The sequence below is a fragment of the Littorina saxatilis genome, linkage group LG2 (assembly GCF_037325665.1).
Source record: "Littorina saxatilis isolate snail1 linkage group LG2, US_GU_Lsax_2.0, whole genome shotgun sequence".
Taxonomy (NCBI): domain Eukaryota; kingdom Metazoa; phylum Mollusca; class Gastropoda; order Littorinimorpha; family Littorinidae; genus Littorina; species Littorina saxatilis.
The window spans coordinates 103,259,419-103,282,153 of record NC_090246.1 but is presented as its reverse complement, the minus strand read 5'-3'; the positions used below and the strand labels follow the sequence as shown (position 1 = coordinate 103,282,153).

Sequence of the window (22,735 nt, the reverse complement as noted above, 5' to 3'; positions counted from 1 at the left end):
TCATCACTTCATCGGCCCGTCAAAACACGGAAAAAAGCGGATTCCTTTAGAAATAGAGCCTTTTATTCGCACTAGGTGGTGGGTTCAAGTGCTAGTCTTTCGGATGAGACGAAAAACCGAGGTCCCTTCGTGTACACTACATTTGGGTGTGCACGTTAAAGATCCCACTATTGACAAAAGGGTCTTTCCTGGCAAAATTGTATAGGCATAGATAAAAATGTCCACCAAAATACCCGTGTGACCTGGAATAATAGGCCGTGAAAAGTAGGATATGCGCCGAAATGGCTGCGATCTGCTGGCCGATGTGAATGCGTGATGTATTGTGTAAAAAAATCCCATCTCACACGGCATAAATAAATCCCTGCGCCTTAAATATGTGCGCAATATAAATTGCATAAAATAAAAATTAAAAAAATAAAAAAATAAATCCCTGCGCTTAGAACTGTACCCACGGAATACGCGCGATATAAGCCTCATATTGATTGATTGATTGATATTCTTACACAAAAGAGTATTTCCGTTCAAACCGAAAGCTGAAACCGAATCGCGTCAGCAGTTCAAACGAGTTTCGCGAATATCGCTGCAAGTAAACTGATTTCAAAATAATGTTTTGGGGTCAAAATTTCGGACTGACGGAATTTCCGTCACAACATTTTTACAAGTGACGGAAATCCGTCAATTGACGAGCTAGTTTCACCCATGCACTATTCCTTTCAAACCTTGTGTAAAAGATCCCTTTGCAACACACTCACACAGCTAACACCTGTGCAGGTGACTGCTTCAAGTTGACACTTGACCTCTATGTTCAGGATCACAACCAAAATAACCGTACAAGAATAAATTGGTTCAAGAATCTGACTTAACAGACCTTTTGAAGGGTGCCTGAAGCTGAGCACAGACTGGGGACTGCTGCAGGGACTGTGGTTTGGGGGACTGGCGGAGTCACTGTTGTTGCTGCTTGTACCTACACAAGAAAAACAAACTGATTTTCCACATTTCAGAGAGTCAGTAGTGTCAACATTAGACAAACGGAAACAGAAAATCTCCAATGTCCTAAAACTAAATACAATCGCAATACTTTAATGATTAACTTTAATGATTAACTTTAATGATTAGGATTATGAAAAGATGCTCTGATGCTTCTTTGAATCTTTAAGATAAACGTACATCAGATGCTTGAACTACATGAAGCCTGTAAGCGGTTTTTTACGGATGAAAAACGAGAAAACCTTGTGTAAGACAGCAATGTCTCTTGGTCCATCAAAAACAGAAAAACAGACAAATGCTGACAGATTCTTCACAACCTCTGAACAGCAGCACAGAAAAGTGAGGCCCAGGTATGGATGAACGTACCCTGGTTGTGTGGTGTTGGTACCCTGATGTAAGGGCTGTTGGAGGCAAAATCTTTCTGGAAACCATTGCACTGGGAGAGGACGTCAAAAGACGTCTGGACGGAACAGTTGGAGGCAGGGGTCACCACCATCAGCGGACTGAACAGACCTGCAACAATATAATTGTACCAACATCAAAATCAACATTTAAGTTGCCAATAAAAATCTTGCACCAATATCATTATACCAACATCAAAATCAACGTTCAAAGTTGCAGCTAAAAATCGCTCACTGGACAAATGGAACATGCCAAGTGCTGTCAAAGAAAAGCCCACACCCCTCCCCTGATCCTAACCCACACCCCTTCCCTGATCCTAACCCACACCCCTTCCCTGATCCTAACCCACACCCCTTCCCTGATCCTAACCCACACCCCTTCCCTGATCCTAACCCACACCCCTTCCCTGATCCTAACCCACACCCCTTCCCTGATCCTAACCCACACCCCTTCCCTGATCCTAACCCACACCCCTTCCCTGATCCTGGCAGACCAGGAGTCGGACACATGACAACCACAAATAGACTCAACTGGGCCTTCTGTGGCACAAAAACAAAAACAAAAAATAAATAAATGAACAAAAAAATAGTTATGAACAAATGAATAAACAAATAAATAACAGCCAACTTCATGGAAGATTAAGGAAATTAAGTGCCTCTCCATACAGGCAATTTCAAATGAATGGCAGTACATATACTGTACAGACGGCTCAAGCTTCAAGACTTTCTTGTCATTATTGCAGACAAAAATCAATTTAACAATGCATGCCTTGTTTTTCAAACTAACAAACAAGCTGATAATGACTACGGTAACTGACCCGGTCCTCCATGAATCCACTGTGTGGGTGTGGGACTGAGGGCGGACTGTGGACTGCCCAGGGAGGGACTGTGATGACCGTTGACCAGCACCAGAGAGCTGCCCGTGTTCACGTTCAACAGGCTGTGTGAGTTCAGAAACCCTGCAAACAAGAGTGTACAGAATGCATTAGCTATTTTTCTAAGTGTGTGTGTGTGTGTGTGTGTTTGTTTGTCAGGGCCGGACTACCGGGGGGGTTATGGGGGTTGCGCAACCCCCCCCCTAGCCTAAACATGTACCTTACTTATTTAATTTTTTTTTTATTATTGCTTATTTTATGCCGTTTCATGCAAGGAGCGACCATTTTCCTATCTCAGAATATGACCTACCCGTCAGCTTCAGGGGGCTTCGCCCCCTGACCCCCACAACGAGGGGGGGTGGGTGGGTTCTAGGGTTTCCGGACCCCCCCCCCCCCCCAGCCAAAAAATAAAAATATTGAATGAGGTATGCATTTCTTTATTTTACATTGAGTTTCAATTTTTGGGGTATTAATCAGTGACAAAATCTGCTGCCTGAAACTGGTAATGATCATCCTCAGAATGCACCAGATTGCACCATTTTGCATCCTTTTTTTCAAAATTTTCCGGGGGGGCATGCCCCCGGACCCCCCTAGCAAGCTAGGCGCTTTGCGCCGTCAGCTCGGCGCTTTGCGCCGTCGGCTCGGCGCTTCGCGCCTTCACACCCATATCTTCACAATATACTTTTGAAAAAGAACAGTCATAAAATGAACTGATCCGCCCCTGCCGCCTGGGGGGACATCCCCCTGGGCCACCACTGGCAACCCCCCCCCCTCCTCTTCGCCTAGTCCGGCCCTGTTTGTTGTGTGTGTGTTTGGTTGTTATTTGGTGGTTGTTGTTGCTGTTGTTGCTGTTTTTGTTGTTGGATTTGGGCCCCATGTTTCACGTATGTCACACACTATCTAGAATACGGTTTTGCAAGTTTTCACCAGGAAACTCTCATCCAGTTCTGCAAAATCTATTCCTTAACACAATTGTGCAAGTTTTCACTAAGCAGCTCTCAACCAATGTTGGAGGTTCTTATTAAGAAGCTATCAAATTCTCACTAATACTAATAAAACCTTTCAATTCCTTACCAAGAGTGGTAAGGCCCAGTCCAGCTGAGCTGTGTGTGCTGGTGGCGGCCGCTTTCAACAGTGGAGCGGCCAGCCCCTCCGGGTGTAGGCCTAGCAGCAGTAGTCGCGCCAGGTACATGTTGTGAGCATTCCTCTCTATACTCTTTACAATCACAGACTGAAACACACACACAAAACCAAAGGTAAAATAATGGGAGGTGCTTTTACTTCTTTCATACTCTTTGAAGTTGTAGGTGGGAAAACAGAGTTTCCACCGTGCAAGCACACCTTCAAAAACATTTACGGGAGCAAAATATGATTGACCCAAAAGTAGCGCACCTATTTTTGTTCTCTCTTCTTTTTTCTAATGCATTGTTGTCTTCAATATCAAATGTGTTAACAACAACTAATCAAAATACCCTCTTGCCTGCATGCTCACTAAAAGTTTGAGGCGAAGAAGAAGAAATCCTGAAAATCATTAATGTACATTCAAGCTTCAAAGCATGCAGTGCCCATGATGTTTGTAAATCTTACATACAAGAACTAAAAACAAAAAGAGCACATTGACAAATCATGTCAGCTGTCTCGAGAGAAAAAACAAGTCGCGTAAGGCGAAATTACTACATTTAGTCAAGCTGTCGAACTCACGGAATGAAACTGAACGCACTGTATTTTTTCACCAAGACAGTACAGCTTCGTCAATCCCCACGTGAAGAAAATCGCTCACCTTCCACGTGCAAAACGTAGTGATATTGACACGCCAGATTAGCGCGGTAGCGTATTGTGCTAAGCAGGAAAGCGTGCTTTTCTGTATTCTTGTTAACTTTCTGAGCTTGTTTTGAATACAACCTAGCATATCTATATGTTTTTTGGAATCAGGAAATGATAAAGAATAAGATGAAATCTTTTTTGGATCGATTTCTTACATTTTATCGTGAGACTAATTAATCTATTTTCGTTAATTCAATAATTGTGATCACATTTTAAGAGTAAACATGACATATGTATATATTTTTAGATTCAAAATGTGATGAAGAATACGATGCAATCAATTTTAAATCTGTTTGCGAAAAATCAATTTTAATGACAACTTTAATGAGCAAACTCATCAATTAAATTTTAAGTCTCCAAACTGAAATGCAATACCAAACTCCGGGCTTCGTCGAAGATTATTTGACCAAAATTTCAACCAATTTGGTTGAAAAATGAGAGCGTGACAGTGCCGCCTCAACTTTCACGAAAAGCCGGATATGACGTCATCAAAGACATTTATCAAAAAAATGAAAAAAACGTCTGGAGATACCATACTCAGGATCTCTCATGTCAAGTTTCATGAAGATCAGTCCAGTAGTTTTCTCTGAATCGCTCTACACACACACACAGACACACACACATACACCACGACCCTCGTCTCGATTCAAAACTTGACTAAATGTAAAAAGGTAAAAGGCAGGAACAGAGGAATGACAGAAGGGTTGAAACAGACAGACAGATAGAAGCGTGAAGGGTTGAAACAGACAGACAGACAAAAGCATGATGGGTTGAAACAGACAGACAGACAGAAGCGTGAAGGGTTGAAACAGACAGACAGAAGCGTGAAGGGTTGAAACAGACAGACAGACAGATAGAAGCGTGAAGGGTTGAAACAGACAGACAGACAGACAGAAGCGTGAAGGGTTGAAACAGACAGACAGACAGATAGAAGTGTGAAGGGTTGAAACAGACAGACAGACAGACAGACAGACAGACAGAAGCGTGAAGGGTTGAAACAGAGAGACAGACAAATAGAAGTGTGAAGGGTTGAAACAGACAGACAGATAGAAGCGTGAAGGGTTGAAACAGACAGACAGACAGACAGATAGAAGCGTGAAGGGTTGAAACAGACAGACAGAAGCGTGACGGGTTGAAACAGACAGACAGATAGAAGCGTGAAGGGTTGAAACAGACAGACAGATAGAAGCGTGAAGGGTTGAAACAGACAGACAGATAGAAGCGTGAAGGGTTGAAACAGACAGACAGACAGATAGAAGCGTGAAGGGTTGAAACAGACAGACAGAAGCGTGAAGGGTTGAAACAGACAGACAGAAGTGTGAAGGGTTGAAACAGACAGACAGACAGACAGATAGAAAGAAGCGTGAAGGGTTGAAACAGACAGACAAATAGAAGTGTGAAGGGTTGAAACAGACAGACAGATAGAAGCGTGAAGGGTTGAAACAGACAGACAGACAGATAGAAGTGTGAAGGGTTGAAACAGACAGACAGACAGACAGAAGTGTGAAGGGTTGAAACAGACAGACAGACAGATAGAAGCGTGAAGGGTTGAAACAGACAGACAGAAGCGTGAAGGGTTGAAACAGACAGACAGAAGCGTGAAGGGTTGAAACAGACAGACAGACAGACAGACAGATAGATAGAAGCGTGAAGGGTTGAAACAGACAGACAGACAGAAGTGTGAAGGGTTGAAACAGACAGACAGACAGAAGCGTGAAGGGTTGAAACAGACAGACAGACAGATAGAAGTGTGAAGGGTTGAAACAGACAGACAGACAGACAGAAGCGTAAAGGGTTGAAACAGACAGACAGACAGACAGAAGTGTGAAGGGTTGAAACAGACAGACAGACAGACAGAAGCGTGAAGGGTTGAAACAGACAGACAGATAGAAGCGTGAAGGGTTGAAACAGACAGACAGACAGATAGAAGCGTGAAGGGTTGAAACAGACAGACAGACAGATAGAAGTGTGAAGGGTTGAAACAGACAGACAGACAGACAGATAGAAGCGTGAAGGGTTGAAACAGACAGACAGACAGATAGAAGTGTGAAGGGTTGAAACAGACAGACAGATAGAAGCGTGAAGGGTTGAAACAGACAGACAGACAGACAGACAGATAGAAGCGTGAAGGGTTGAAACAGACAGACAGAAGCGTGACGGGTTGAAACAGACAGACAGATAGAAGCGTGAAGGGTTGAAACAGACAGACAGATAGAAGCGTGAAGGGTTGAAACAGACAGACAGATAGATAGAAGTGTGAAGGGTTGAAACAGACAGACAGACAGAAGCGTGACGGGTTGAAACAGACAGACAGATAGAAGCGTGAAGGGTTGAAACAGACAGACAGACAGAAGCGTGAAGGGTTGAAACAGACACAGACAGAAGCGAGGCAGAGTAAAAACAAGAGAGGACTGTCTCACTTTGCTTGGTTGTTTTGGCTTGGGCTTGACACTGATATAGACATCCAGCTGCTCCATCAGTTGGGTCAGGCGACCTGCAACACCACACAGCTCACACTTCACAAACAGATCTTGTTGACGTCTAGTTGTGAAACAACAACATATACACGGGAACGCTCCTTTTAAGACAACCCAATTTAAGACTCCCTCCTTTTTAATTAAGACCTTGTTTTCTCAGACTTTCTGTTCATAACCTCTGTAAAATTACCCCCATTTGAAGACTCCCTCCTTTTTAAGACACACTTTTCTCAGATTTGTGGAGGTCTTATAGGGGAGGTTCCACTGTACTGGCAGCCAAAACTTGTCATTACAATGTCTCAGTCTCAGCTCTCAACACATCATTACAATGTCTCAGTCTCAGCTCTCAACACATCATTACAATGTCTCAGTCTCAGCTCTCAACACATCATTACAATGTCTCAGTCTCAGCTCTCAACACATCATTACAATGTCTCAGTCTCAGCTCTCAACACATCATTACAATGTCTCAGTCTCAGCTCTCAACACATCATTACAATGTCTCAGTCTCAGCTCTCAACACATCATTACAATGTCTCAGTCTCAGCTCTCAACACATCATTACAATGTCTCAGTCTAAGCTCTCAACACATCATTACAATGTCTCAGTCTAAGCTCTCAACACATCATTACAATGTCTCAGTCTCAGCTCTCAACACATCATTACAATGTCTCAGTCTAAGCTCTCAACACATCATTACAATGTCTCAGTCTAAGCTCTCAACACATCATTACAATGTCTCAGTCTCAGCTCTCAACACATCATTACAATGTCTCAGTCTCAGCTCTCAACACATCATTGCAATGTCTCAGTCTCAGCTCTCAACACATCATTACAATGTCTCAGTCTCAGCTCTCAACACATCATTACAATGTCTCAGTCTAAGCTCTCAACACATCATTACAATGTCTCAGTCTAAGCTCTCAACACATTACAATGTCTCAGTCTAAGCTCTCAACACATCATTACAATGTCTCAGTCTCAGCTCTCAACACATCATTACAATGTCTCAGTCTCAGCTCTCAACACATCATTACAATGTCTCAGTCTCAGCTCTCAACACATCATTACAATGTCTCAGTCTAAGCTCTCAACACATCATTACAATGTCCCAGTCTAAGCTCTCAACACATTATTTTATCAAACACTCCAAGTAAGAGGTAGGCAGGTTGTTTTCACGAGAACAGCCAAGAGCCTTTTGCAGGTAAAACAATCATGGACGTAACACGACCGGCTTACCTTGTTCAAGCTCGATGTCTTCTTTCACATCAAACATAACACGACCGGCTTACCTTGTTCAAGCTCGATGTCTTCTTTCACATCAAACATAACACGACCGGCTTACCTTGTTCAAGCTCGATGTCTTCTTTCACATCAAACATAACACGACCGGCTTACCTTGTTCAAGCTCGATGTCTTCTTTCACATCAAACATAACACGACCGGCTTACCTTGTTCAAGCTCGATGTCTTCTTTCACATCAAACATAACACGACCGGCTTACCTTGTTCAAGCTCGATGTCTTCTTTCACATCAAACATAACACGACCGGCTTACCTTGTTCAAGCTCGATGTCTTCTTTCACATCAAACATAACACGACCGGCTTACCTTGTTCAAGCTGGATGTCTTCTTTCACATCAAACATAACACGACCGGCTTACCTTGTTCAAGCTCGATGTCTTCTTTCACATCAAACATAACACGACCGGCTTACCTTGTTCAAGCTCGATGTCTTCTTTCACATCAAACATAACACGACCGGCTTACCTTGTTCAAGCTCGATGTCTTCTTTCACATCAAACATAACACGACCGGCTTACCTTGTTCAAGCTCGATGTCTTCTTTCACATCAAACATAACACGACCGGCTTACCTTGTTCAAGCTCGACGTCTTCTTTCACATCAAACATAACACGACCGGCTTACCTTGTTCAAGCTCGATGTCTTCTTTCACATCAAACATAACACGACCGGCTTACCTTGTTCAAGCTCGACGTCTTCTTTCACATCAAACATAACACGACCGGCTTACCTTGTTCAAGCTCGACGTCTTCTTTCACATCAAACATAACACGACCGGCTTACCTTGTTCAAGCTCGATGTCTTCTTTCACATCAAACATAACACGACCGGCTTACCTTGTTCAAGCTCGATGTCTTCTTTCACATCAAACATAACACGACCGGCTTACCTTGTTCAAGCTCGACGTCTTCTTTCACATCAAACATAACACGACCGGCTTACCTTGTTCAAGCTCGATGTCTTCTTTCACATCAAACATAACACGACCTGCTTACCTTGTTCAAGCTCGACGTCTTCTTTCACATCAAACATAACACGACCGGCTTACCTTGTTCAAGCTCGACGTCTTCTTTCACATCAAACATAACACGACCGGCTTACCTTGTTCAAGCTCGATGTCTTCTTTCACATCAAACATAACACGACCGGCTTACCTTGTTCAAGCTCGATGTCTTCTTTCACATCAAACATAACACGACCGGCTTACCTTGTTCAAGCTCGATGTCTTCTTTCACATCAAACATTAGCACGAGAGGTAAGCAGCCCTGCAAGAAGAAAAGTCTGGTTACACATTGTCTGGACCACAGCATGAAAGTTGTGACCACAGCATGAAAGTTGTGACCACAGCATGACCACAGCATGAAAGTTGTGACCACAGCATGAAAGTTGTGACCACAGCATGAAAGTTGTGACCACAGCATGAAAGTTGTGACCACAGCATGACCACAGCATGAAAGTTGTGACCACAGCATGAAAGTTGTGACCACAGCATGAAAGTTGTGACCACAGCATGAAAGTTGTGTCATTTAATCAAGAGGCGCTTTTTGGACAAAAACCCTTGTACGTTATGTTCACAAACACATCAAATATACTCACACAAAAAGTAGCGCATAACACTCTAAAACACACCCACACCCAAATTTTTGTTTGTTTGTTTGCTTTACGCCCAGCCGACCACGAAGGGCCATATCAGGGCGGTGCTGCTTTGACATTTAACGTGCGCCACACACAAGACAGAAGTCGCAGCACAGGCTTCATGTCTCACCCAGTCACATTATTCTGACACCGGACCAACCAGTCCTAGCACTAACCCCATAATGCCAGACGCCAGGCGGAGCAGCCACTAGATTTCCAATTTTAAAGTCTTAGGTATGACCCGGCCGGGGTTCGAACCCACGACCTCCCGCTCACTGGGCGGACGCCTTACCACTAGGCCACCGTGTACCCACACCCAAATACATACAGACATTAACACACAGACACAAACACACATCCAAACACACGCAAACATGTATCAAAATCTACGACTGACAAAACACGGCCATCACTTTTACCAATCCCTTCCCCTCACAACACCCCCCCCCCCCCCCCACACACACACACACACACCTCTCCCCCACTCACAATGAGATGTTGTCTGGCGCAGAAGACGCTCTCGATGCTGCCCCGGATGACGACGTCGCCCTTGCGCTGGGGGCCGGAGGTGGCGGGGTCGGGGAAGAGGATGGTGGAGTTGGTGTTCTGCATGATGCTCTTGACGTTGGAGCAGTGTCGCCCGATGATGAACAGGTGGTGCTGGGGCGCGATCTCCAGGTGCATGCTGACCCCCAGGCTGGCCTGCCAGGCAGGGAGATAAATAGTTCTCAAGTGTTACAAACATTGATAGGAATGCAGTGCATGCTGACAAACAGGCTGGCCTGCCAGGCAGGGAGATAAATAGTTCTCAAGTGTTACAAACATTGATAGGAATGCAGTGCATGCTGACCCCCAGGCTGGCCTGCCAGGCAGGGAGATAAATAGTTCTCAAGTGTTACAAACATTGATAACAATGCAGTGCATGCTGACCCCCAGGCTGGCCTGCCAGGCAGGGAGATAAATAGTTCTCAAGTGTTACAAACATTGATAAGAATGCAGTGCATGCTGACCCCCAGGCTGGCCTGCCAGGCAGGGAGATAAATAGTTCTCAAGTGTTACAAACATTGATAAGAATGCAGTGCATGCTGACCCCCAGGCTGGCCTGCCAGGCAGGGAGATAACTAGTTCTCAAGTGTTACAAACATTGATAGGAATGCAGTGCATGCTGACCCCCAGGCTGGCCTGCCAGGCAGGGAGATAAATAGTTCTCAAGTGTTACAAACATTGATAGGAATGCAGTGCATGCTGACCCCCAGGCTGGCCTGCCAGGCAGGGAGATAAATAGTTCTCAAGTGTTACAATCATTGATAACAATGCAGTGCATGCTGACCCCCAGGCTGGCCTGCCAGGCAGGGAGATAAATAGTTCTCAAGTGTTACAAACATTGATAAGAATGCAGTGCATGCTGACCCCCAGGCTGGCCTGCCAGGCAGGGAGATAAATAGTTCTCAAGTGTTACAAACATTGATAAGAATGCAGTGCATGCTGACCCCCAGGCTGGCCTGCCAGGCAGGGAGATAAATAGTTCTCAAGTGTTACAAACATTGATAAGAATGCAGTGCATGCTGACCCCCAGGCTGGCCTGCCAGGCAGGGAGATAAATAGTTCTCAAGTGTTACAAACATTGATAAGAATGCAGTGCATGCTGACCCCCAGGCTGGCCTGCCAGGCAGGGAGATAAATAGTTCTCAAGTGTTACAAACATTGATAAGAATGCAGTGCATGCTGACCCCCAGGCTGGCCTGCCAGGCAGGGAGATAAATAGTTCTCAAGTGTTACAAACATTGATAACAATGCAGTGCATGCTGACCCCCAGGCTGGCCTGCCAGGCAGGGAGATAAATAGTTCTCAAGTGTTACAAACATTGATAACAATGCAGTGCATGCTGACCCCCAGGCTGGCCTGCCAGGCAGGGAGATAAATAGTTCTCAAGTGTTACAAACATTGATAGGAATGCAGTGCATGCTGACCCCCAGGCTGGCCTGCCAGGCAGGGAGATAAATAGTTCTCAAGTGTTACAATCATTGATAAGAATGCAGTGCAAGCTTGTCATAGAATCAAAAAACAAGAATTTTAGGTTACTGGAACATTTAATTATTGACAAAACAAAATTACAATTACAGTACGTCACCCACTGGTCTTTGAAGCAGACAGACACTTGTGGTACAGACAGACACTTGTGGTACAGACAGACAGACACTTGTGGTACAGACAGACAGACACGTGTGGTACAGACAGACAGACACGTGTGGTACAGACAGACAGACACTTGTGGTACAGACAGACAGACACGTGTGGTACAGACAGACAGACACTTGTGGTACAGACAGACAGACACTTGTGGTACAGACAGACAGACACTTGTGGTACAGACAGACAGACACGTGTGGTACAGACAGACACGTGTGGTACAGACAGACAGACACTTGTGGTACAGACAGACAGACACTTGTGGTACAGACAGACAAACACTTGTGGTACAGACAGACACTTGTGGTACAGACAGACAGACACTTGTGGTACAGACAGACAGACACTTGTGGTACAGACAGACAGACACGTGTGGTACAGACAGACAGACACGTGTGGTACAGACAGACAGACACTTGTGGTACAAATAATCAACTTATGAGACACACCCACTGAGACACACCCACTGAGACACACCCTCAATGTTTAAAAAACACACCCTCAATGTTTAAAAAAAGCGCGGAGTACACAAAACTGACCGTTCCAGTGAAAGCCTCCATCATCTTCCCCGTGGCCTCTTTGACCGACTTGGCGTTGATGACGGAGCCCCTGACGACCACTGTGGTGAACGGCATCCTGGGCCGCTGTTTGAAGGTGATGGTGACGTTGTACACCTGCTGCAGCTGCTGGATCACCGGCGATGATGAATCCGGCATCGTCTGTAGCAACCCCGTCGACGGCAACTCAAACATGAAGACCAGCGGTAGCAACTCCTGTCATCAGATGAGCATCAGAATAAGGGCTTGGATGGATGGATTGGCGTTTTGTGTTCAAAAAGCACAGCAAGCTAATACAGTGGAACCCCCCATTTAAGACCTCCAAAAAGTCTGAGAAAACAGGGTCTTAAACGGGAGGAGTCTGAAAATGGAGGTCATTTTACAGAGGTTATGAACCAAAAGTCTGAGAAAACAGGGTCCTAAAAGGGAGGAAGTTTTAAATTAGGGGGTTTTCACAGGGGGTTTTCACAGGGGGTTTTTCACAGGGGGTTTTCACAGGGGGTTTTCACAGGGGGTTTTCACAGGGGGGTTCCACTGTACCATCATCAAGAACATTAGGAGAAAAGCCATTTCAAAACTAAGATCCACTCGGTCTATGACTTCTGAAAGAAAAAAGCAGAATTGTTACCCCTACATTCTTGTATTAAGAAAAGAATCCAAACTGTGAATTTTGTTTAAATTCTTGACGAGAACGGTCAATTGAAAGTTCAAAATGATCAGGAAATTAAAATTGAGTTGTCAGTTTGTTAAGCTAGCAGAAATATTGTCCTTCCCTCGAACAGGAAGTATCTTCATAGCTCAACAAATTGAATTATAAGGGACCTACTTGTAACATGAGCTGAACAAATACAGCAGAACCGTATCTCTGTATCTGCTACACCATACCCCAAAATAAACATATTTTGTATATAAACATGCATCCTTTTTCATGTGTCTTTCACACACACACACACAGAAATACTCTCTGTGTCTGTCTCTCTGTCTGTCTGTCTCTCTCTCTGTCTGTCTCTCTCTCCCTCTCACACTTTCTTTACTTTATTTGGTGTTTAACGTCGTTTTCAACCACGAAGGTTATATCGCTACGGTCCCTCTCACACATTCTCACACATTCGCACAGAAATACAATCTCTCCCTCTCTCACACAGGCCCAAGGAAGGGAATAAAAGGAACAAAGCACAATTTGTCCTCAGTTATATAACCAGAAGAAAAAACACACACAAAAAGACAAACAAAACGATAAAAAGTGTGCAGCTTAGTGTTTATCTGCAAATAAACACAGCAGCAGGCATAACAGCTGAAGAGGCTGTAACCAAAGACCTGGCAAGGTTAGAAGCTATCAGCACCATTCCCCTTCACACCAACCTGCACTGCAGGGCTCACCCAACAGACTCAGTCGCCTACTGCAACAACAAACCCTACCAGCAAGTTTTTGTTTTTCTCTTTTTGATGATGTGATGGAGAAGTTTCAGGCAGCCCACACAGGTGGAGCCGTCATCTCACTGTGTTCTAATTCTGTTTGTCATCATTTTGTCAACTTGCCGGTGCTTTATTTGCATGGCATAAATCAAAGTTCTGTGTGGTAAATAGAAAAATATTATGTCCGTCTGTCGGTTATGTCCTAATGTTGTATATATATGTGTGTTGTATACTTGCCATTTACATATTTATAATACATGTTGAAGGATGAATGATGATACATTGTAGACGGATGCATGTTATTGATTAAAAGTCCCACAATGGACTGGGTGGCCGAGTGGTAACGCACTTGCGCTCGGAAGCGAGAGGTTGCGAGTTCGACCCTGGGTCAGGGCGTTAGCAATTTTCTCCCCCCTTTCCTAACCTAGGTGGTGGGTTCAAGTGCTAGTCTTTCGGATGAGACGAAAAACCGAGGTCCCTTCGTGTACACTACATTGGGGTGTGCACGTTCAAGATCCCACGATTGACAAAAGGGTCTTTTCTGGCAAAATTGTATAGGCATAGATAAAAAATGTCCACCAAAATACCCGTGTGACTTGGAATAATAGGCCGTGAAAAGTAGGATATGCGCCGAAATGGCTGCGATCTGCTGGTCGATGTGAATGCGTGATGTATTGTGTAAAAAATTCCATCTCACACGGCATAAATAGATCCCTGCGCCTTGAGTCCGAATCTGGAGATACGCGCGCGATATAAGACTTCATATATGATGTGCTTGGCAAATACAACAAAACAAAACAAAAAAAGTCGCGTAAGGCGAAATTACTACATTTAGTCAAGCTGTGGAACTCACAGAATGAAAGTGAACGCACTGCATTTTTTCACAATGACCGTAGTCCGCCGCTAGCGCAAAAGGCAGTGAAAGTGACGAGCCTGTTTAATGCGGTAGCGGTTGCGCTGCGCTGCATGGCACGCTTTACAGTACCTTTCTTCGTTTCAACTTTCTGAGTGTGTTTTTAATCCAAACATATATCTATATGTTTTTGGAATCAGGAACCGACAAGGAATGAGATGAAATTGTTTTTAAAACGATTTCGGAAATTTAATTTTAACCATAATTTTTATATTTTTGATTTTCAGAGCTTGTTTTAAATCCGAATATAACATATTTATATGTTTTTGGAATCAGAACACGATAAAGAATAAAATAAGAGTAATTTTGGATCGTTTTATAAAAAAATAATTTTAATTACAATTTTCAGATTTTTAATGATCAAAGTCATCAATTAATTTTTAAGCCTGCATGCTGAAATGCAATACCGAAGTCCGGCCTTCGTCGACGATTGCTTGGCCAAAATTTCAATCAATTTGTATTCAGTCTACCATACCCGTGTGACTTGGAATAAGGCCGTGAAAAGTAAATATGCGCCGACATGGCTGCAATCTACTGGCCGTATAAAATTTCATCTCACACGGCATCACTGCAGAGCGCCTAGAACTGTACCCACGGAATATGCGCGATATAAGCCTCATTGATTGATTGATTGATTGAAAAATGAAGGTGTGACAGTGCCGCCTCAACTTTTACAAAATGCCGGATATGACGTCATCAGACATTTATCGAAAAAAAGAAAAAAACGTCTGGGGATATCATACCCAGGAACTCTCAGGTAAAATTTCATAAAGATCGGTCCAGTAGTTTACTCTGAATCGCTCTACACACACACACACGCACAGACAGACACACACACACACACCACGACCCTCGTCTCGATTCCCCCTCTATGTTAAAACATTTGGTCAAAACTTGACTAAATGTAAAAAGAGGGAGTGGAATGAGAAGCTGAAAAGTGTACTGACTCACAACTATAGGAATTAGCATGAGAAGATGAAAAGTGTACTGACTCACAACTATAGGAATTAGCATTAGAAGCTGAAAAGTGTACTGACTCACAACTATAGGAATTAGCATGAGAAGATGAAAAGTGTACTGACTCACAACTATAGGAATTAGCACGAGAAGATGAAAAGTGTACTGACTCACAACTATAGGAATTAGCATGAGAAGATGAAAAGTGTACTGACTCACAACTATAGGAATTAGCATGAGAAGCTGAAAAGTGTACTGACTCACAACTATAGGAATTAGCATGAGAAGCTGAAAAGTGTACTGACTCACAACTATAGGAATTAGCATGAGAAGCTGAAAAATGTACTGACTCACAACTATAGGAATTAGCATGAGAAGATGAAAAGTGTACTGACTCACAACTATAGGAATTAGCATGAGAAGCTGAAAAATGTACTGACTCACAACTATAGGAATTAGCATGAGAAGATGAAAAGTGTACTGACTCACAACTATAGGAATTAGCATGAGAAGCTGAAAAATGTACTGACTCACAACTATAGGAATTAGCATGAGAAGATGAAAAGTGTACTGACTCACAACTATAGGAATTAGCATGAGAAGCTGAAAAATGTACTGACTCACAACTATAGGAATTAGCATGAGAAGCTGAAAAGTGTACTGACTCACAACTATAGGAATTAGCATGAGAAGATGAAAAGTGTACTGACTCACAACTATAGGAATTAGCATGAGAAGCTGAAAAATGTACTGACTCACAACTATAGGAATTAGCATGAGAAGCTGAAAAGTGTACTGACTCACAACTATAGGAATTAGCATGAGGAGATGAAAAGTGTACTGACTCACAACTATAGGAATTAGCACGAGAAGCTGAAAAGTGTACTGACTCACAACTATAGGAATTAGCACGAGAAGATGAAAAGTGTACTGACTCACAACTATAGGAATTAGCACGAGAAGATGAAAAGTGTACTGACTCACACAACTATAGGAATTAGCATGAGAAGCTGAAAAGTGTACTGACTCACAACTATAGGAATTTGCATGAGAAGCTGAAAAGTGTACTGACTCACAACTATAGGAATTAGCATGAGAAGATGAAAAGTGTACTGACTCACAACTATAGGAATTAGCATGAGAAGATGAAAAGTGTACTGACTCACAACTATAGGAATTAGCATGAGAAGATGAAAAGTGTACTGACTCAGAACTATAGGAATTAGCATGAGAAGATGAAAAGTGTACTGACTCACAACTATAGGAATTAGCATGAGAAGATGAAAAGTGTACTGACACAACTATAGGAATTAGCATGAGAGGATGAAAAGTGTACTGACTCACAACTATAGGAATTAGCATGAGAAGCTGAAAAGTCTACTGACTCACAACTATAGGAATTAGCATGAGAAGATGAAAAGTGTACTGACTCACAACTATAGGAATTAGCATGAGAAGATGAAAAGTGTACTGACTCACAACTATAGGAATTAGCATGAGAAGATGAAAAGTGTACTGACTCACAACTATAGGAATTAGCATGAGAAAATGAAAAGTGTACCGACTCACAACTATAGGAATTAGCATGAGAAGATGAAAAGTGTACTGACTCACAACTATAGGAATTAGCATGAGAAGATGAAAAGTGTACTGACTCACAACTATAGGAATTAGCATGAGAAGATGAAAAGTGTACTGACTCACAACTATAGGAATTAGCACAAGCTTACTTAAAACACTCAACAACAACAGCAACCGCAAAAGCAAAAGACGAATGGGAGAATGGACTGTGCATGGGGATGGCAGAAGAAAAACATGAAACTTGAAAGAAGACAAAAGATAGGTGAACCATCTGACCCTTATCTGAGCTCGGGCATTCTCCACTCCAGCTGGTTGTCCGGCTATAGACACCTGTGGAATAAAACTTCATAGTCAGAAAAAGCTCTTAAAACAGCCCCAAAAGCTCAACAGTCAGGGTGAACACAATAGCAGTCTAACGTGCGCTCACTAATCTGTTTTTTCTTCTTTATATCCACAGAAATACAAGTTGGTAAAGTGAGCAAGTTAACAAATAACTTGAGAAATGCGTGTCACACATGTTTAATGCTTCATCATCATGCATAAGTCATCTTGGCTCGTTCTCATGTTTAATGCTTCATCATCATGCATAAGTCATCTTGGCTCGTTCTCATGTTTAATGCTTCATCATCATGCATAAGTCATCTTGGCTCGTTCTCATGTTTAATGCTTCATCATCATGCATAAGTCATCTTGGCTCGTTCTCATGTTTAATGCTTCATCATCATGCATAAGTCATCTTGGCTCGTTCTCATTTGTAATGCTTCTTTCAATGTTTACTGACAAAAACTGTAATCATGTGTCAAAATACTGGATCAGATGCGCTTGTGAAGAAAATTAGTCTAGGAATGTTTCTCATCGTATTTTATTTCCATTGAGCGTACTGTTTGTATTCTAAACAATCATGCGTACAAAATACGACGAAATGGTCTGGGTTCCCAGGTCTGGTAACTTTTTTATTTCATTGACTCTATTATCCCAATGCTGGGAAAATTGGGGTCGCTTCCTCCCAGTGGAAAGCTAGCAGCAACAAGCGTCGCGCTACCCAGGTGTCTGCGTGTTTAGGTGTAATCAGCCAACTGCACTTAGAATGACCTAGGTATTTTTCGTGCCACTGTGGTGACACGGGGGTGGGACATGAATACCGTCTCTGAGTCTGCACATGAAGTTGACCCATTTGTGCCCCGACCTGGATTCGAACCCGTGACCTTAGGATCACAAGTCCAGTGCTCCAACAGCGCCCCCTGACGTCTTCAACTGAGAACTAAAGTGGACTGACCAAAGCACAAACCTGGTTGCTCTTTTCCTGCACGTTGCTGCCTCTGTTGGAGTCTGGGAAGTGGATGTGGCAGCCCGTCTCCATCATCACCCGCTTGATGTTGTTGCCACCCTTACCTATCACGTGGGAGTGTTCTGTGTGTGACACGTCCATCTTCAGGGTCACCCGGTTGCTCTGAAAATGATTGAGGCGTGTGATTACAGACACAGTGGGCCACCCCTTTCAACATCCACCCCTTTCAACATCCCCCAATGATTGAGGCGTGTGATTACAGACACAGTGGACCACCCCTTTCAACATCCACCCCTTTCAACATCCCCCAATGATTGAGGCGTGTGATTACAGACATAGTGGACCACCCCTTTCAACATCCCCCAATGATTGAGGCGTGTGATTACAGACACAGTGGACCACCCCTTTCAACATCCCCCAATGATTGAGGCGTGTGATTACAGACACACTGGACCGCCCCTTTCAACATCCCCCAATGATTGAGGCGTGTGATTACAGACATAGTGGACCACCCCTTTCAACATCCCCCAATTTAAGACCCCCTCCATTTTGACATCCTGTTTTCTAACATTTTCTTTTCATAACCTCGGTAAATTTACCCCCATTTTAAGACTCCTTCCTTTTTTCTGTGTGGATTCCATATTGCGGGTTGTGTTTGTATGGAGTCTCTTTCCACAAAAAGGTGGTTTTGGGCTATGGGTGGAACGATTCGAGGTTGTTTTTCAGTTTTACTTGAACCAGGATTTTTAGTTCTTGCCTTGTTGTGCTGTCCCGACTCTTGGTCCCCTTGCTAAAGAGAAACCTTCCCCTCTGATAATGAACAATTTGACAGCTAAAGAGGAACACACAGGAGGGAGTCATGCAACTGTGTGGGTGTGTGTATGTGTGGGTGTGTGTATGTGTGTGTGTGTGGGCATGTTGCATAAGCCTTATCAGTTTACTATTTGTCTGCAGGTATGAGGTACTGGCTTAAAATCAAAGCAAATTTCAGAGAAGGATAAGACAGTGGTGTACACACACACACAGACAGACACACAGACACACAGACACACACACAGACACACACAAACCTATCTCTTCTCCTTCGCTCCTCCCTTCATTGCTAGCTGCCGTTTTACCCTAACACTTAAATTAACACACACTCACAGAAAAAAAACTCCCCCCCCCCCCCCCTTTCACTCTCACATTTAAATTAACTATCACAACAAATTAATTCCCTTGATTCCCTGAGGCCTGATGCTATGTTTGGCAGCAGTCCTAAATTCCTGCTCAGCCTAACAGTAAATGAGCTTTCTTATTTCGTTTGGAGGGATCTGCTATTTTCAAAATCAGGTGAGCCCATGAATGAAGTGGTCCTTTCAGGTTCCTACCACCTTTAGGGGAACGTGTCAATCACTGATTGATTTTCTGACACTTTCATCACCCCAGTCAGCTAAATCCCATTTAGGTCTGTGTAATTTTACAGTTCGCACATAAGTGCAAGGCATTTTCATAGAACTTTACAAAGATAAGAGACCTGTTTTTATTGCTAGCAGCTCTGTCACTCCCCATTACTAAATCAATGCCGCTTTTTTCTGCTGATCTCATTAACCCAGCATGTAAAATCTGCCGCATGTCTTCACAAATCTAATTGAATTCCTAAAAATAAGATTCCATGGGTTTATCTGTCTCTTCCACCCCACCCCCCCCCCCCCCCCCCCTACTGACTTTGACAGCAGACCTGAACCAAGCTGGCACATACAGCCCTGGTTAACAAAGGAGCAATTAAAACGGACCTGGCTATAATAAATCTAGGGCAGACCAAAAGAGCCACTATCTAGCATTACAAATCCTGTGTACTGTAAACCAAAGATGTCATTATCTGGCAGCAGCCCCCCCCCCCTCCCCCCCCACCCACGACTGAGTTGACTTGCCACAGCCCAACACCCTGGGGGCTACTACTGCTGCTAAACTAAGCTTATCAAATCACATTAATCCAAGACCGTGCAAAGTCCAGATATTCTTTTCTTGAAAGAGAAACAAATCAGTGCTGCAGAAGGAAATGAGAGCCTTTAGTGCGGGCCGTGTTTGCTTTGAACCTCTGCCAAGGCAGATAAGTGGCCGCTTGCAGGCCGAGTAAGGACAGTCCACTCTCTGGCCCTACAGGTATGCATATTCTCTGTAATGTTCTGTGTTGTTGCACCTAAAGCTATTCAGTCCTGCGCTGGCACTGAAGGCTACTGGAGCACAGCTGGCAAAGCAGCGCCTTGTCTTGGGGCTAGTACTACAGTGGCTGGCAAAGCAGCGCCTTGTCTTGGGGCTAGTACTACAGTGGCTGGCAAAGCAGCGCCTTGTCTTGGGGCTAGTACTACAGTGGCTGGCAAAGCAGCGCCTTGTCTTGGGGCTAGTACTACAGTGGCTGGCAAAGCAGCGCCTTGTCTTGGGGCTAGTACTACAGTGGCTGGCAAAGCAGCGCCTTGTCTTGGGGCTAGTACTACAGTGGCTGGCAAAGCAGCGCCTTGTCTTGGGGCTAGTACTACAGTGGCTGGCAAAGCAGCGCCTTGTCTTGGGGCTAGTACTACAGTGGCTGGCAAAGCAGCGCCTTGTCTTGGGGCTAGTACTACAGTGGCTGGCAAAGCAGCGCCTTGTCTTGGGGCTAGTACTACAGTGGCTGGCAAAGCAGCGCCTTGTCTTGGGGCTAGTACTACAGTGGCTGGCAAAGCAGCGCCTTGTCTTGGGGCTAGTACTACAGTGGCTGGCAAAGCAGCGCCTTGTCTTGGGGCTAGTACTACAGTGGCTGGCAAAGCAGCGCCTTGTCTTGGGGCTAGTACTACAGTGGCTGGCAAAGCAGCGCCTTGTCTTGGGGCTAGTACTACAGTGGCTGGCAAAGCAGCGCCTTGTCTTGGGGCTAGTACTACAGTGGCTGGCAAAGCAGCGCCTTGTCTTGGGGCTAGTACTACAGTGGCTGGCAAAGCAGCGCCTTGTCTTGGGGCTAGTACTACAGTGGCTGGCAAAGCAGCGCCTTGTCTTGGGGCTAGTACTACAGTGGCTGGCAAAGCAGCGCCTTGTCTTGGGGCTAGTACTACAGTGGCTGGCAAAGCAGCGCCTTGTCTTGGGGCTAGTACTACAGTGGCTGGCAAAGCAGCGCCTTGTCTTGGGGCTAGTACTACAGTGGCTGGCAAAGCAGCGCCTTGTCTTGGGGCTAGTACTACAGTGGCTGGCAAAGCAGCGCCTTGTCTTGGGGCTAGTACTACAGTGGCTGGCAAAGCAGCGCCTTGTCTTGGGGCTAGTACTACAGTGGCTGGCAAAGCAGCGCCTTGTCTTGGGGCTAGTACTACAGTGGCTGGCAAAGCAGCGCCTTGTCTTGGGGCTAGTACTACAGTGGCTGGCAAAGCAGCGCCTTGTCTTGGGGCTAGTACTACAGTGGCTGGCAAAGCAGCGCCTTGTCTTGGGGCTAGTACTACAGTGGCTGGCAAAGCAGCGCCTTGTCTTGGGGCTAGTACTACAGTGGCTGGCAAAGCAGCGCCTTGTCTTGGGGCTAGTACTACAGTGGCTGGCAAAGCAGCGCCTTGTCTTGGGGCTAGTACTACAGTGGCTGGCAAAGCAGCGCCTTGTCTTGGGGCTAGTACTACAGTGGCTGGCAAAGCAGCGCCTTGTCTTGGGGCTAGTACTACAGTGGCTGGCAAAGCAGCGCCTTGTCTTGGGGCTAGTACTACAGTGGCTGGCAAAGCAGCGCCTTGTCTTGGGGCTAGTACTACAGTGGCTGGCAAAGCAGCGCCTTGTCTTGGGGCTAGTACTACAGTGGCTGGCAAAGCAGCGCCTTGTCTTGGGGCTAGTACTACAGTGGCTGGCAAAGCAGCGCCTTGTCTTGGGGCTAGTACTACAGTGGCTGGCAAAGCAGCGCCTTGTCTTGGGGCTAGTACTACAGTGGCTGGCAAAGCAGCGCCTTGTCTTGGGGCTAGTACTACAGTGGCTGGCAAAGCAGCGCCTTGTCTTGGGGCTAGTACTACAGTGGCTGGCAAAGCAGCGCCTTGTCTTGGGGCTAGTACTACAGTGGCTGGCAAAGCAGCGCCTTGTCTTGGGGCTAGTACTACAGTGGCTGGCAAAGCAGCGCCTTGTCTTGGGGCTAGTACTACAGTGGCTGGCAAAGCAGCGCCTTGTCTTGGGGCTAGTACTACAGTGGCTGGCAAAGCAGCGCCTTGTCTTGGGGCTAGTACTACAGTGGCTGGCAAAGCAGCGCCTTGTCTTGGGGCTAGTACTACAGTGGCTGGCAAAGCAGCGCCTTGTCTTGGGGCTAGTACTACAGTGGCTGGCAAAGCAGCGCCTTGTCTTGGGGCTAGTACTACAGTG

The 22,735-nt window shown here is 44.8% G+C and overlaps 1 protein-coding gene across 4 annotated transcripts in view; it reads right to left on the bottom strand.

The window, feature by feature from the left end:
- The window catches only part of LOC138960405 (protein bicaudal C homolog 1-like), an 84,772-nt gene that overhangs the window by 26,037 nt on the left and 36,000 nt on the right, over positions 1-22,735 (bottom strand). For all 4 annotated transcript variants that reach the window (XR_011453965.1, XM_070332310.1, XM_070332313.1 and 1 more), the window contains 10 exons: positions 18,407-18,568; positions 17,395-17,448; positions 12,234-12,467; positions 9,994-10,206; positions 9,077-9,134; positions 6,508-6,581; positions 3,338-3,494; positions 2,207-2,347; positions 1,354-1,500; positions 869-964 (listed from right to left, as the gene is read on the bottom strand). Coding sequence is in view for 3 of the 4 variants with exons in the window: in XM_070332310.1 (XP_070188411.1) it covers positions 869-964; positions 1,354-1,500; positions 2,207-2,347; positions 3,338-3,494; positions 6,508-6,581; positions 9,077-9,134; positions 9,994-10,206; positions 12,234-12,467; positions 17,395-17,448; positions 18,407-18,568 (1,336 nt within the window). In the remaining variant the exon portion in view is untranslated. The remainder of the gene's footprint in view (positions 1-868; positions 965-1,353; positions 1,501-2,206; positions 2,348-3,337; positions 3,495-6,507; positions 6,582-9,076; positions 9,135-9,993; positions 10,207-12,233; positions 12,468-17,394; positions 17,449-18,406; positions 18,569-22,735) is intronic.